We start from the raw sequence: 13754 nt of genomic DNA, 5'->3' as shown, positions 1-13754 counted from the left end.
CCAGGTGCTTCTCCTGGTCTCCCATGGGGTGCAGGGCCCAAGGACTTGGTCCATCCTCCACTGCACTCCCTGGCCACAGCAGAGAGCTGGCCTGGAAGAGGGGCAACCGGGACAGGATCGGTGCCCCGACCGGGACTAGAACCCGGTGTGCCGGCGCCGCAAGGTGGAGGATTAGCCTATTGAGCCGTGGCGCCGGCCATTGCTTTCTTTCTTTCTTTCTTTTTTTTTTTTTTAACGACTTATTAATTTATTTGAAAGTCAAAGAGAGAGAGAGACACACACACAGAGGTCTTCCATTCACTGGTTTACTCCCCAGATGGCTGCAATGGCCAGGGTTGCACCAGGCTGAAGCCAGAAACCAGGAGCCAGGAGCTTCTTCTGGGTCTCCCACTTGGGTGCAGGGGCCCAAGCACTTAGACCATCTTCTGCTGCTTCTCCCAGGCCATTAGCAGGGAGCTGAATCAGAAGTGGAGCAGTTGAGACATGGCCTGCCAGTGTCACAGGCAGCAGCTTTACCTACTACACTACAGCACTGGTCTCCCAAAGCCTTTTTAAAATCTAATCGAATGTAGGCTGGCGCCACGGCTCACTAGGCTAATCCTTTGCCTGCGGTGCCTATACCCCGGGTTCTAGTCCCGGTGGGGCGCCGGATTCTGTCCTGGTTGCTCCTCTTCCAGGCCAGCTCTCTGCTGTGGCCCGGGAAGGCAGTGGAGGATGGCCCAAGAGCTTGGGCCCTGCACCCGCATGGGAGACCAGGAGGAAGCACCTGGCTCCTGGCTTCGGATCAGTGCAGTGTACTAACCGTAGCGGCCATTTTGAGGGTGAACCAACGGAAAAAGGAAGACCTTTCTCTCTGTCTGTCTCTCTCTCTCTCTCTCTCTCTCACTGTCTAACTCTGCCTGTCCAAAAAAAAAAAAAAAAAAAAATCAAGTGACAAACTCTGGTCTTTGAGAGTTCAGATATTTATAGTGTATTTTTTATCAGTTGTAATGGGTCTTAAATTACTTTTTATGGATACATTTACATATTTATGTTATTAGTTAAGTGCTGCTCCTAAACAAATGACCAGAAACAGTGCTTTAAAATAAAACACAATCATTTTCTTATAGTTTTGGAGATCAGAAATCTAAAATGTTTCCTCATTGGGTGCTTTCCTTTTGGTGCCTCTGAAGGAGAATTTGTGTCTTGTCTTTTCCATCTTATTAATGACATCTGCATTCCTAGCCTTCAATCCCCTTCTCCACCTTAACAGCCAGAAGAGTAGACTCTCCTCTCTTCTTTAACCTCTGTTGTCCTTACATCTTTTCTCTGACTCCAGTCTTGTTACCTCCCATTTTTAAGAACCCTTGTGATTACACTGGGGCTATTCAAATATCCCAGGATAATTTGTTCCATCACCAGTCCCCAACCCCCAGACTCTTACATTCAGAAAATCTCCTTTACTATCTATATAAATAAACACATTCCATTTCTTCGTATTTTTACAGAAACTTAAAAAGTGTTTTACTTTGTTAAGGCTATGAATGTATTTTTTGTTGTCATCTTTGATTTGGACTTCATGGCTTATAACTAAAATATTTTATTGAATATGGTTACTTCTTCTTGTACTGTCACTTTAGTTTTCTACTCTTTTACAAGTATAAAAATAATGATCCCTATCTATTTTTCTTTGTTCTACTCTTGGTTCTCTTCTATTTAATCTGCACATTTGAAACCAGAATTAATTTATCAAAGTAAATCTGATACTGTTACTCCCCTGATTAAACATCTGATATGCCATACCATTATTCCAGATAAATAATATTTGCTAACAGATACTGAGAGTTTATTTACGTGGGTGTCTTAACTGCTAATCTAATTGCCTTCATTATTGTTATTGTTATTAAACCCATTATCCTTATGTGACATATGGTGAAACTGACGTTTAGAGGAATTAAGTAATTAGCCCAAAGTCCTGGAATCAATTATTTGCCCAAGGATCTGTAATATATTTAGTAATGACTAAATGATACCAAGATCTATACTTATACACAGAATACTTCTTACCAAAGATCTTACTAGATCCTTTTAAAATTGTTTCTTAGTTATCTCTTTAACTTGATCCCTTGTCTCTGCTGCAAATCTGAAATTTGTTCAACCACCTTGACCTGTTTTTCAGAGATACCACGTTCTCTTTCCTGTGTTTCTTCAAGTTTCACCTTGAGTCAATCCCTAGGAAATCCTCTTTCCTTGATGCCTGTCCCCCAAAATAAATTCACACACACAAATAAAACAAAAATGACATTAGATAATACTCCTTCTACTTTTTTATTTTATTTTTATTCATTTGAGAGGCAGAGAGAGACAGAAACAGCTCCTGTCTATTGGTTTACCCGCCCCCACCCCCCAAGATGGCTACAATGGAGCCTGGATCTCTATCCAGATCTTTCATGTAAATGGGGAAAACTCAATTACTTGAGTCGTCACCGCTTCCTTTTAAGGTCTGCATTAGCAAGAAAGCAGAGTCAGGAATCATAGCCAGGAATCAAACCCAGGCTTCTAATATGGGACATGGGAGTCAACTGTAGGCTAACTGCCTATCTCTATTTTTTCTTATTTTTTTCCCTTAAATTCACAAAACGTTTTGAGTTTATTTCATTTAAAACTATTCAGTGTATTTTAAAATTTAATTTGATTTTATGGGGGCCAGTGTTGCAACATAACTGATACAGCCATCACCTGAGATGCTGACATCCCATATGGGTGCTGGTTCGAGTACTGGATGCTCTAATTCTGATGGACCTCCCTGCTAATGGCCCAGAAGAAGCAGAAGATGGCCCAACTATTTGAGGCCCGTGTACATGGGAGACCTGGAAGAAGCTCCTAGCTCCTGGCTTCAGCCTGGCCCAGCCATATTCATTGCAGCCATCTGGGGAGTGAACCCATGGATGGAAGACCTCTCTCTGTCTCTCCCTTTCTCTGTAGCTCTGACTTTCAAAAAATAAATAAATCTTTCAAACAATTGATGTTTTTAGAGGGTAGTTTTGTAAAAATCACAAGGAACATGAAAATACATTTTTTAAAATATATTTTCATTCCTTTTTTTTTTGAGAGGTGGAGTTACAGAGAGAGAGGTCTTCCATCCACTGGGTCACTCCCCAAATGGCTACAATGGCCAGAACTGGGCCAATCCAAAGCCAGGAGCCAGGAACTTCTTCTGGGTCGCCTCTGCTTTCCAGGCCATTAGCAGGGAGCTGGATTAGAAGTGGAGCAGCTGGGACTTGAACTGGCACTCATGGGATGCTTGCACCACAGGCAGAGGCTTAACCTACTATGCCATAGCACTGGTCCTAAAAATAAAATTTTAAGCAAAAGATGAAAGTGTAATAAATTTATGAAATTTAGAACTATAAGGGGTTGCAACCTAGCCTGTAACTCAAAATCTTAAAATGGTTGGTTCGGTTTTTGTCATGCTAGGAATCATTCAACCAAATGTTTTCAATTACAGATGAGGAAAATAAAAATAGTCATGATAGTACTTTACTGAGGACTCATATATGTCAAGTCTTTGTACCTACCTAATTAATTACTACTCACCTTCTCAATCTTGCTTCATTCTTTTCTTTCAAAAAGCAGTCATCACTTTTTTTTTTTAAAGATTAATTAATTTATTTGAAAGTCAGAAAGACACAGAGGAGAAGCAGAGAGAGAGAGAGAGAGAGAGAGAGAGAGAGAGAGAGAAAGAAAGAGGTCTTCCATCCCGTGGTTCACTCCCCAGATGGCTGCAACGGCCAGAGCTGTGCTGATCTGAAGCCAGGAGACAGGAGCTGCTTCCGGGTCTCCTATGTGGGTGCAGGGGCCCAAGGACTTGGGCCATCTTCTACTGCTTTTCCCAGGCCATAGCAGAAAGCTAGATTGGAAGTGGAGCAGTCAGACTTGAACTGGCACCCATATGTGATGCAAGTGCTGCAGGCTGGGCCTTTAACCTACTGAGCCAGAGCACTGGCCTCGATCCAGTGTCTCTTAAGGGCCTGCTTCCTGGAATTCTCTTGGACCTTTTTAAAAAGAGAATCATTCATGAGGACTCTATCACCTCCACAGGCTCTCACTTTAGATACCATTACCTTGGGAATTATGTTTCAATGTATGAATTTTGGATGGACATAAAATAAGCATATGGTCTATAATGCTAGCCAAGATATTTTTTACTTTAAATTTTTTGATTCATTATTTTATTTCAAAGTCAAAAATACAAAGAGGGAGAGAGAGACAGAGAGATCTTTTATCTGCAGTTTCATTCCCCATGTGGTCACAATGTCCAGTGCTGAGCCAGGCCAAAGCCAGGAGCCAGGAGTTTCTTTCAGGTCTCTCATGTGTGTGGCAGGGGCCCAAACAGTTGGGCCACCTTCCACTACATTTCCCAGGCCATTAGCAGGGAGCGGTGTTGAAAGTGGAGCAGCTGGGACGTGAACTGGTGCCTATATGGGATGTGGGTGTCAAAGACAGTGGCTTTACCTGCTACTCTTCAATGCTAGCCCCCAAAAGTGATTGTTTTTAACTTTCATACTTTATTACCGTTATGGTTGGCCTTGGAGGAAATTTAAATAAATTCCCAGGAATAAGTAACTTGATTTAACATTTTATTAGCATTTTCTTTGGTAAAATCTTGAACATAGCATCCCAGAGCTGAAATCTTCAGATCATTAACTATCTTGTTGTATTTGGAAAATGAGGGGAAAACTCTACAAAGATGAGTTGATTTACCCAAAGTTACTGATTATATTAAGTCACAGAGCCAGGACTAGATCATTGTTTTCCACTTCAGTCTTATTTATGTATGTATTTAGCAAAGAGAGAAAGAGGAACAGACAGATAGCAGACTCCCCTCTACTTCTCAACTGTCCCCAGCTTTGGGGTTCTGCCCGACTGAGGCCAAGAGCCAGGAGTGCTCTCCAGGTCTCCCAAGGGTGGCAGGAACCCAATCACTTGGGCCATTGCTGCTGTTTTTTAGCAGGAAGCAGGAAGTAGGAGCCAGAACCAGGAATCTATCCCAAGTACTTCAGTGACATGAGACATAGGCATCTTAACTGCTAGGCTAAACACCTGCTCCTTGTACTTGAGTCTTATAACATCTGATATGTAAAGTTAATTTTTGTGACTTCCTTGTTCTCAGTTAAGATAGTAGTAGTACATGATATATAGTAGATGCTCAGTAAAGATATTCTAGATAATAAAGCAAGATATTGAATTTCATCTTACTAAAAATGTTCCTTTAAAACTTACAGAATATCAGCTTGCAAGACCTTCTGATGCAAACAGAAAGGAAATGTTGTTTGGAAGCCTTGCTAGACCAGGACATCCTATGGGGAAATTTTTTTGGGGTAAGTTACTAAATGTTTCATTTTCTAGTAAGGATGATTGATAATAAGAAAAATTGTTAAAAATTGAAAATTATAAAGCTAGGATACTAAGGGTTACCTTTTAGGATAGCTAGATAACTTTTCAAATGAAAATTTTTTATATTTGGTTCTCTTAACATTGGATACAATAAGAATAGTATCTAACATTTTGTGAATGCTTTGATAGGTGCCTGGTACTGTGTTACCACTACAAGAATTATTATTATTATTTTTATTTGACAGATAGAGTTAGACAGTGAAAGAAAGAGACAGAGAGAAAGGTATTCCTTCCGTTCGTTGGTTCATCCCTGAAATGGCTGCCACGGAGCTATGCTGATCTGAAGCCAGGAGCCAAGTGCCTCCTCCTAGTCTCCCATGCAGGTGCAGGACCCAAACACTTGGGCCATCCTCCACTGTCCTCCTGGGCCACAGTAGAGAGCTGGACTGGAAGAGGAGCAACTGGGACTAGAACCCGGCACCCATATGGGATGCTGATGCTGCAGGTGGAGGATTAACCAAGTGAGCGGTGTCAGCCCCTACGAAAATTATTTAATTTTATCATTATCACAGTATTAAGAGATAGGTACCATTATCATCTCATTTTTTTAAAAGATTTTTTATTTATTTATTAGACAGGTAGTTACAGACAGTGAGAGACAGAGAGAAAGGTCTTCCATTCGATGGTTCACCCCCCAAATGGCCACAATGGCTAGAGCTATGCTGATCCAAAGCCAGGAGCCAGGTGCCTCTTCCTGGTCTCCCATGCGGGTGCAGGGGCCCAAGCACTTGGGCCATCCTCCATTGCTTTCCCAGACCACAGCAGAGAGCTGGACTGGAAGAGGAACAACTGGCACAAGAACCCGGTGCCCATATGGGATGCTGCCACCACAGGTGGAGGATTAACCTAGTGCACCACAGCGCCGGCCCCCATCTCAATTTAAATTTAAAGAAACAGGGTCAGGGAATTTATCTTATTTGCTTAAATCATGCAGTTGGTAAGTGATGAGTGTGAGATTTACACATCTGTTTGATTATATAGTCTACGCCAATCTGATATTTCCATTTATCAACAGAGATTGAACAGTGATTTCTATAATAGTTTTTGAACTGTTAAGTAATTTTGTTTAATTAGTTAGGTATTTAAATGGTATCTGTTTTTCATAGTGGTATTTTCTTGTCAGAGAATTCAATTATAGCCTCTGTTGACTATAGCATAGAATATGGGGTGAACCAATCTAGATTGTATTTCATTCAAAGGATTTTTCTTTCTTATATATTTTGTACAGTTTATATACATTTTACATGGTATCTTTGCTTTATGTGTTTTATTTTTTATCACTAGGCAGAGAGAAAACTTGAGTGCTAAGCTAATTATTAATTATTAAGCAAGGACACTTAAGCAAATACTATGTGTTATTGAGACATATCTAACCAGAGGTTAATTCTTTATTAAAATATACTTCAAAATTATTTCTTGTAAATTTTAGTTTATTTTTATTAATATACACTAGTTCAGTATTTTTGAGTCGCTTGGGCTGTTTTGTTATGTGTAGTACTAGAACATGCATTGTTGTTGCAGATAGCTTTTAACAGAGTGAATTTAGTTATTTCTGTAATTGTTTTATCTTTTCATAGGAAATGCTGAGACTCTTAAGCATGAGCCAAAAAAGAATAATATTGATACACATACCAGACTGCGAGAATTCTGGATGCGTTACTACTCGGCTCATTACATGACTTTAGTGGTTCAATCCAAAGGTAATATTATCCATTTTGACCTTTAGACTTTCTGAAGTAGTGCTTTCTTAGGATTTGTTTTTCTAGATCAATATTACTGTAAACTAATAATTATTTTAGTGTTTAGTTCTAATACAAATTAAAGGAAATTAGAATTTGGAGCTCTCACAAAGCAAGTGGCAAAGCTCAGGGAAGTAGAAGATCATTTGATTTTCAGGCAAATTTTTTTTCTCTCGTTGAAATAGATCTTACCTCTAGGCTAGCCTGTGAATGTACTAATGTACTAATATATTAGGAATTTTAAAAATATTTATTTATTTGGAAGTCAAAATTATGGAGAGAAAAGGAGAGAGGAGGGAGAGAGAGAGTGAGGTATCTTTGATCTGCTGGTATACTCCCCAGATGGCTGCAACAATCAGGACTGGGCCAGGCTGAAGCCAGGAGCTTCTTCCAGGTGTCCTACATGGTAGCGGGGGCCCACACATTTGGGCCATCTTCTGCTGCTTTTCTCAGGCCATAAGCAGGGAGCTGGTTTGGAAGTGGAGCAGTTGGGATTCAAACCAGCAAGCCTATGGGATGCCAGTGTCTCAGGTCGTGTTTTTACCTGCTTTACCACAGTGCCAGCCCCCATGAATTGATTTTTAAAGCCACATTCAGCTGTCTCTATGTTTGTGGGTTTTCATTTATCCTGTGTTGACTTTAAGCTCTTACAGGACAAGTTATCTGTTCATCCTTACATATGGCTCTGTAAAATGGCTTGAATAATTGAAATCAGTCATAGTGGCTATGGCAGAATTATCTTAAGTATAAAAAGAGTGATGAATACCTTTATTCTTTTCCTTGTTTTATCATTAGCCTCAGTAACTCATGTTAAATTTTCTCATTAAAGAAACCATAGTAGCTTTATTTTGTTTTCTTTACTTTTCAACCTCTTCAGACTTTTCTCCTTTATTTCCTTCTTTTCCTTTCCTTTCTTTTTTCTCTCTCTCTTTTTTAACAAGACAACAAATCCACCTTTTAAAAAATTTATTTATTTGAAGGGCAGAGTTACAAAGAGAGGGAGGGAGAGGGAGAGGCGAGAGGAAGAGAAAGACAGAGAGAGAGAGGGAAAGAATCTTCCATCCACTGGTTCACTCCTCAAATGACAATGACAGCTGGAAATTGAAGCTTCCTCCAGGTCTCCCACGTGGATTTAGGGGCTCAATCAATTGAGCCATCCTTTTCTGCTTTCCCAGGCTACCAGCAGTGAGCTAGATCAGCATCTGCTGGCTCACTCCCCAAATGGCCACCATGGCGGGAGCTGGGCTGATCAGAAGCCAGGAGCTTCTTTCAGGTCTCCCATGCTGGTGCAGGGGCCCATTGACTTGGACCATCTTCCACTGCTTTCCAGGCCATAGCAGAGAATTGGATCAGAAGTGGAGCAGCTGGGACTCGAATTGGCACCCATATGGGATGCCAGCATTGCAGGCGGCAGCTATACCCACCACACCCTTAGATGTTGTGTTTTATTAGAAATTTCAATAGAGTTGGTTGTGAAATATAAGAAAGAAATGACATATATATGAGACCTAAGAAGACAACGTATGGGTTAAATCATCAGCAGGTACAAATTAATGCAAAACAAGTGGAGTATTAAAGTACTGATGAGATGTTGACAAAAAAAGGAGGCAGTGTATTATGGGTTAGTGTGGAGAAACTTTCCTAGCGCATGTAAAGTTTGGAATGGGTGGCAGGGATGGGGAACCTTTTTTCTACCAAAAGCCATTTGGCTATTTATAACTTCATTCCTGGACCATACAAAATTATCAACTTAAAAATCAGTTGCTATTGATTTATTGAATTTTGAGACCTAACTAGTTGTCTTGGCAGGGCCAGACCCAGTAAGTTTGTGCACAGCATTCTCTGTAAGGGGATGGTAGCTATATTCTTACCTTCTGGCTCCTCATTCATATAGGGTAAATGAAAAACAAAGCTTTTTAAAACAAACTTGCTTTACTTACTTGCTTTTTCTAGCTTAGCCAGTGAGAAATGAGAGTCTAACAAAATTGTATATATACTAAAGTTTTCTTAAACTAATGTAGCTTTTCCTATTACTTTTTACTGGTTAGATAGTGGCAAATAATGCCCAAATTAGCTAAAAATCTGTAAGAAATTTAATTGCACTTTTACCCTGAATAATAATATCACATTTCCTTTTCTCCATCTTACCTGCTTCAAGAAACATTGGATACTTTGGAAAAGTGGGTTACTGAAATCTTCTCTCAGATCCCGAACAAGTAAGATATTTATTTTCATAAATCTTACACCTGTATAGTTAAATAAGACCATATTTTTTGTATGAATCCCACAGGTTCTTTTTTGTTTGTTTTTTAAAAATAGGTGATAACATTAAGACCTAAAATGTTTAATAACTTTGGCTACATCACATGGCTTTTGAGTAGGCAAAATAAGAACTCAAATTTTCATAATTTCTGTATTTCAGTATTGGCTTGAAAACAATAATTCTGAATAACTTGTGCTTCCTTTTACATTTATTCAGAGCTTTTCTTTTACTGTGTAGAGTGTTTTGAACTGTGATATTAAAGAAATTACTGTTCGAAAGGCAGAATATGTGTACTTACGTCTTCTGCCATATTACAGTTGTATTCTGAAAGATTGTTTTTTTGAACAGTTGGAAAGCTATTCCTTAAAAAGAAATAATTTTATATATGATGGCTGACTTGCCACACTTCCTGAAAAAGCTATTTCATGGAGTAGAACCACAAGGTCTCTTACTAGAAATTGTATGTGGAGTTCTAGTTCAGGAGGTTTCTAAGTGTTTTTTATCGACCTCTAATTCATTATTATAATACAGACTTTTAAAAGATAACTTTACTGTTACATTTTGATACAAACAATACAAAAAACTGAAACAATTAAGTCATCTCTCAGCAGTTTGCATTTTAATAGAATAAAAGAAATCAGATTGTTTTATCAGATGAGTAAGCTAGTGGCTTTGTTCAGTTATTCACTTGAATACATAATTATTTTAAATTTGTGAAAGAAAAAATAGCATAAGATGTTAGAATAATTTGTAAAAACAACTGATAGATTACTATATTGGCTTTATGTAAATTTCTGTTGATATTAGCAATACTTTTAGTGTGTGGAAAATAATGAAAGCCATGTCAAAATTATAGCGTTTTAAATTTTTCTGGTAACAAATGTGAGCTATAGAGAGTCAGTTGGTAGTCAGGAATGTCTTCACTGTGAGACTTTACTAATAAAATCAGAAGTATATTTAAGAGAGTGATTCATTGGGTTCTGTCAATCTCTGATGAGTGTTTGAAAATTCTCTTCAACATTAGTCACTAATAACTTTGGTTCCTAAATCAAACAGATTAAAAAGCCTTTGAAGCATTTAATATGAATTTGTATTGACCATCTTATGAAGATATATTAATATCTTCAACCTGATAAGAATCCTCTGGGAGGAGAGACAGAGACTTTTAACTACTAGAATGCCTAATATAATGATGTACACATCATAACCACTGCATGTATAGTTTTTGAGTTTAAAAAGTATTCTCTGGTATAATTTTTCCTCTCTGAAATGAACTGTGGTAGCTACTATATGGAATACAAAAATATGTATGTAAGTGAAATTGACATCTTGAGATTTGGTTATTGTTTTTAGCCCTTGTCTGTAGTGGTATTTCTACTTTCTACTTATTGAATTCTTTACTTAGTGGAGGAATAAGCCTTTATAAAGTAAATTGAAAGTATCTTATTGCAAAAATTAAAAGAAAAAAGGGAGGGTAGGAGGAAGGATGGGAAATACCATTATGTGCTTAAAATTTTATATATGAAATATATTCTCTATATAAATAAAAAAAAGAGGAGAGCTGAAATTGAATGGAGCTGATTGGAACAGTAAGTATTGAGGGAGGTATTTCTTTAGTTCTTTATTTTCTAACTGGTAAAGTGTAAAAAGATTTGACTTACTGAGGCAGAAGTTAAGAATAGGTTGTATAATTTAGGATTTTGTGTCTTTGTTGCCATTTGTTCACTCATGCCTATAGTGCTTTTTATCTAGGAGTATGTAGAATAGATTATCAATATCTGCCAGTTAGCTATCCCTATAGGAACTAAATATATACTCAAATTTACTCATTTTTTGGTAACTAAATATATACTCAATATTTATATACTAAATACTAAATATTTATATTTAATAATAAATATAAATAAAAAAGCTTTTGCCAACTGAATTTTAATGTATTTGTTTTATTTTCAGTGGATTACCAAAACCAAACTTTGGCCATTTAACGGATCCATTTGACACACCAGCATTTAACAAACTTTATAGAGGTTTGTGAAGCAAAAGCTTGAAACTGTTTGAAATAACTCGAGTGCATTCTCTACAATGTAACTGAGGCTGCCAGAATGAAAACAACAGGGAGTCTAGCTGTGTTGGAAAAGGAATAGATGGGCAGTGGGTATCCGATTAGCGATAGATTGCAGGCCACTAGCTAGCCTCTGATTGATTGGTTCTGGTGCCCTGCTGATACCTGAGTGAGTTTCATACTTTTTTACTGATTTATTTTCCCTTTTGTTTTTTGTTTCTTTCTAATTAGTTCATTTTATGTATATTCTGCTCTTTATGCTTTCAAAGAGACAAGAATATAAAAGAAGAAAAACACTTGGAAATTATTCCTTTTTAAACTGTTAAATGTGGAAAAATTTAAAGTATCAAGAAATGGGTGCCAGCGCCACGGCTCAGTAGGCTAATCCTCTGCCTGCGGTGCCTGCACCTGGGTTCTAGTCCTGGTTGGGGTGCCGGTTCTGTCCCGGTTGTTCCTCTTCCAATGCAGCTCTCTACTGTGGCCTGGGAAGGCAGTGGAGGATGGCCCAGGTCCTTGGGCCCTTGCACCCGCATGAGAGACTAGGAGGAAGCACCTGGCTCCTGGCTTCGGATTGGCACAGTGCGCCGGCCGCAACAATATGCCCATTTTGAATATTGCATAGTCTTAATTCACCATTTCTCTTTTTTTTGCTGCTTTTATCACAGTGGATTTTTTAAAAAAATCTTTCAAATTGCCTTGATATTCTCTCCAACCTCACCTCATTGCCCGTCTCTTTCCTCTCCCTTTCTTCTAATCAGTGATTGTTTCATCACACACTTTATGCTGCTGGCTCCATTCTATTAAGCTGACTTCTTCCTGAGACAACTCTTTTTCAGTTGTATTCTTTCTGACTTTTTATTTCCTATCATGGAATCATAGAGTAATAGTACTGAGAAGAATCTTAGAGGTACTTCAGCCAACCCACTCATTTTACCATGAGGAAACAGATTCAGAAAAAATGAAGTGTAAGTGATTTTCTCACATTCAGTAAAATGGTGGTAGGGCTGGATTTTAGCCATGGCTGTCTTTACTTCTAGTCCCATATTTTTGTACAAGAAGAGATTCATACTTAACATTTCACAGTTCTTTTATCCTTGCTTTCTCTAGCAGTGAAACCAAATAGAAAGGAAGTTTACAAAAGTTATATAATCCAAATTGGAAAATTGGTAACAAAATAATAATTGCATCGTACTTAACCTTCCCCTGTTTATTAAAGGGTGAAATATATCACATTTACAAACAACTTCTTATAACAGTAAAATTTATGGAAAAGCACTTATATCTGTTTTTCTGGAAAATTTTTTGTTCAGTTGTTCCAATCAGAAAAATTCATGCTTTGACCATCACGTGGGCACTTCCGCCTCAACAGCAGCATTACAGGTAAGAGTTCAGGAGAAAACTTGTTTCACTAGATTCTGAGTGAGAGTTAAAATTTTAAGGCATGCTAAATGATTTTAGTTTAGGATTCCTGAATTAATAAGCAAGATAATGCATTAGCCTAGGAATTAACTACGGTTAGATTTTTCAAGCCTTGCTATGTATTATATTGATTTTTTTGGGGTATGAACACCAGAGTTTTCTTACATCTAGTTGCCTTTCCTGAGTCTTTGAAATTGTTTAGAGTAAATTTTAGTAATTGTTTTCTTTAGTACTTGAGTAGAAAATATATATTAGCTTATGATTTATATGACAGAGGCTACCAGTTGTTTTGATCTTGTCAAAAGTAAAATTAAATAATTTTGAGGGAATAGAAATCTCAAGTATTTACTCATGAGTTAAAATAGATTTATACAAATTAAGAAAGGGTTTCAGCTGATCTATATAATTATCTTATGTGAGTAATATAGAATGGGTCAAGCAGATCATTAAAAATAGAGATCAGTCATAATGTCTACAAATGCATTTCTAATTAGAAATAAATGCTAATGAGCTGATAAAAATTTAACTTATTTTTAAAAATCACCATCAACAAAGCAAAACCATGAGGACACATACACTAATAGATAAAAAGAAAAAGTAATGTGTAATAAAAAAAAGTAATGTGTAAGAAAAAGTAAAATGTGTAATACTTAGTAAAAGTATTACTCAGTAAAAATATTTTTTGCCACTTACATATATTAGAATATTCAAGCAACAAAATCTCATTGAATTAACAAGAACAGTATGCTTCTAGTGAAAAAGTGAAGAAAATGTATATTGTTTGCTTGCTTCTATGCAAGGATGCTATAGGGAAAAGTAGTATATGTTGATAGCC

At 37.6% G+C, this 13754-nt stretch overlaps 1 protein-coding gene across 2 annotated transcripts in view; it reads left to right on the top strand.

Moving 5' to 3' along the window:
- NRDC (nardilysin convertase) overlaps nt 1-13754 on the top strand; it is an 87724-nt gene that overhangs the window by 36689 nt on the left and 37281 nt on the right. For both annotated transcript variants that reach the window (XM_062191314.1, XM_062191313.1), the window contains 5 exons: nt 5265-5360; nt 7014-7136; nt 9334-9391; nt 11392-11465; nt 12811-12880. In XM_062191314.1, the coding sequence (XP_062047298.1) occupies nt 5265-5360; nt 7014-7136; nt 9334-9391; nt 11392-11465; nt 12811-12880 (421 nt within the window). The remainder of the gene's footprint in view (nt 1-5264; nt 5361-7013; nt 7137-9333; nt 9392-11391; nt 11466-12810; nt 12881-13754) is intronic.

This window comes from Lepus europaeus, chromosome 5, assembly GCF_033115175.1.
Source record: "Lepus europaeus isolate LE1 chromosome 5, mLepTim1.pri, whole genome shotgun sequence".
Taxonomy (NCBI): domain Eukaryota; kingdom Metazoa; phylum Chordata; class Mammalia; order Lagomorpha; family Leporidae; genus Lepus; species Lepus europaeus.
This window is presented reverse-complemented; position numbering and strand designations above follow the sequence as displayed.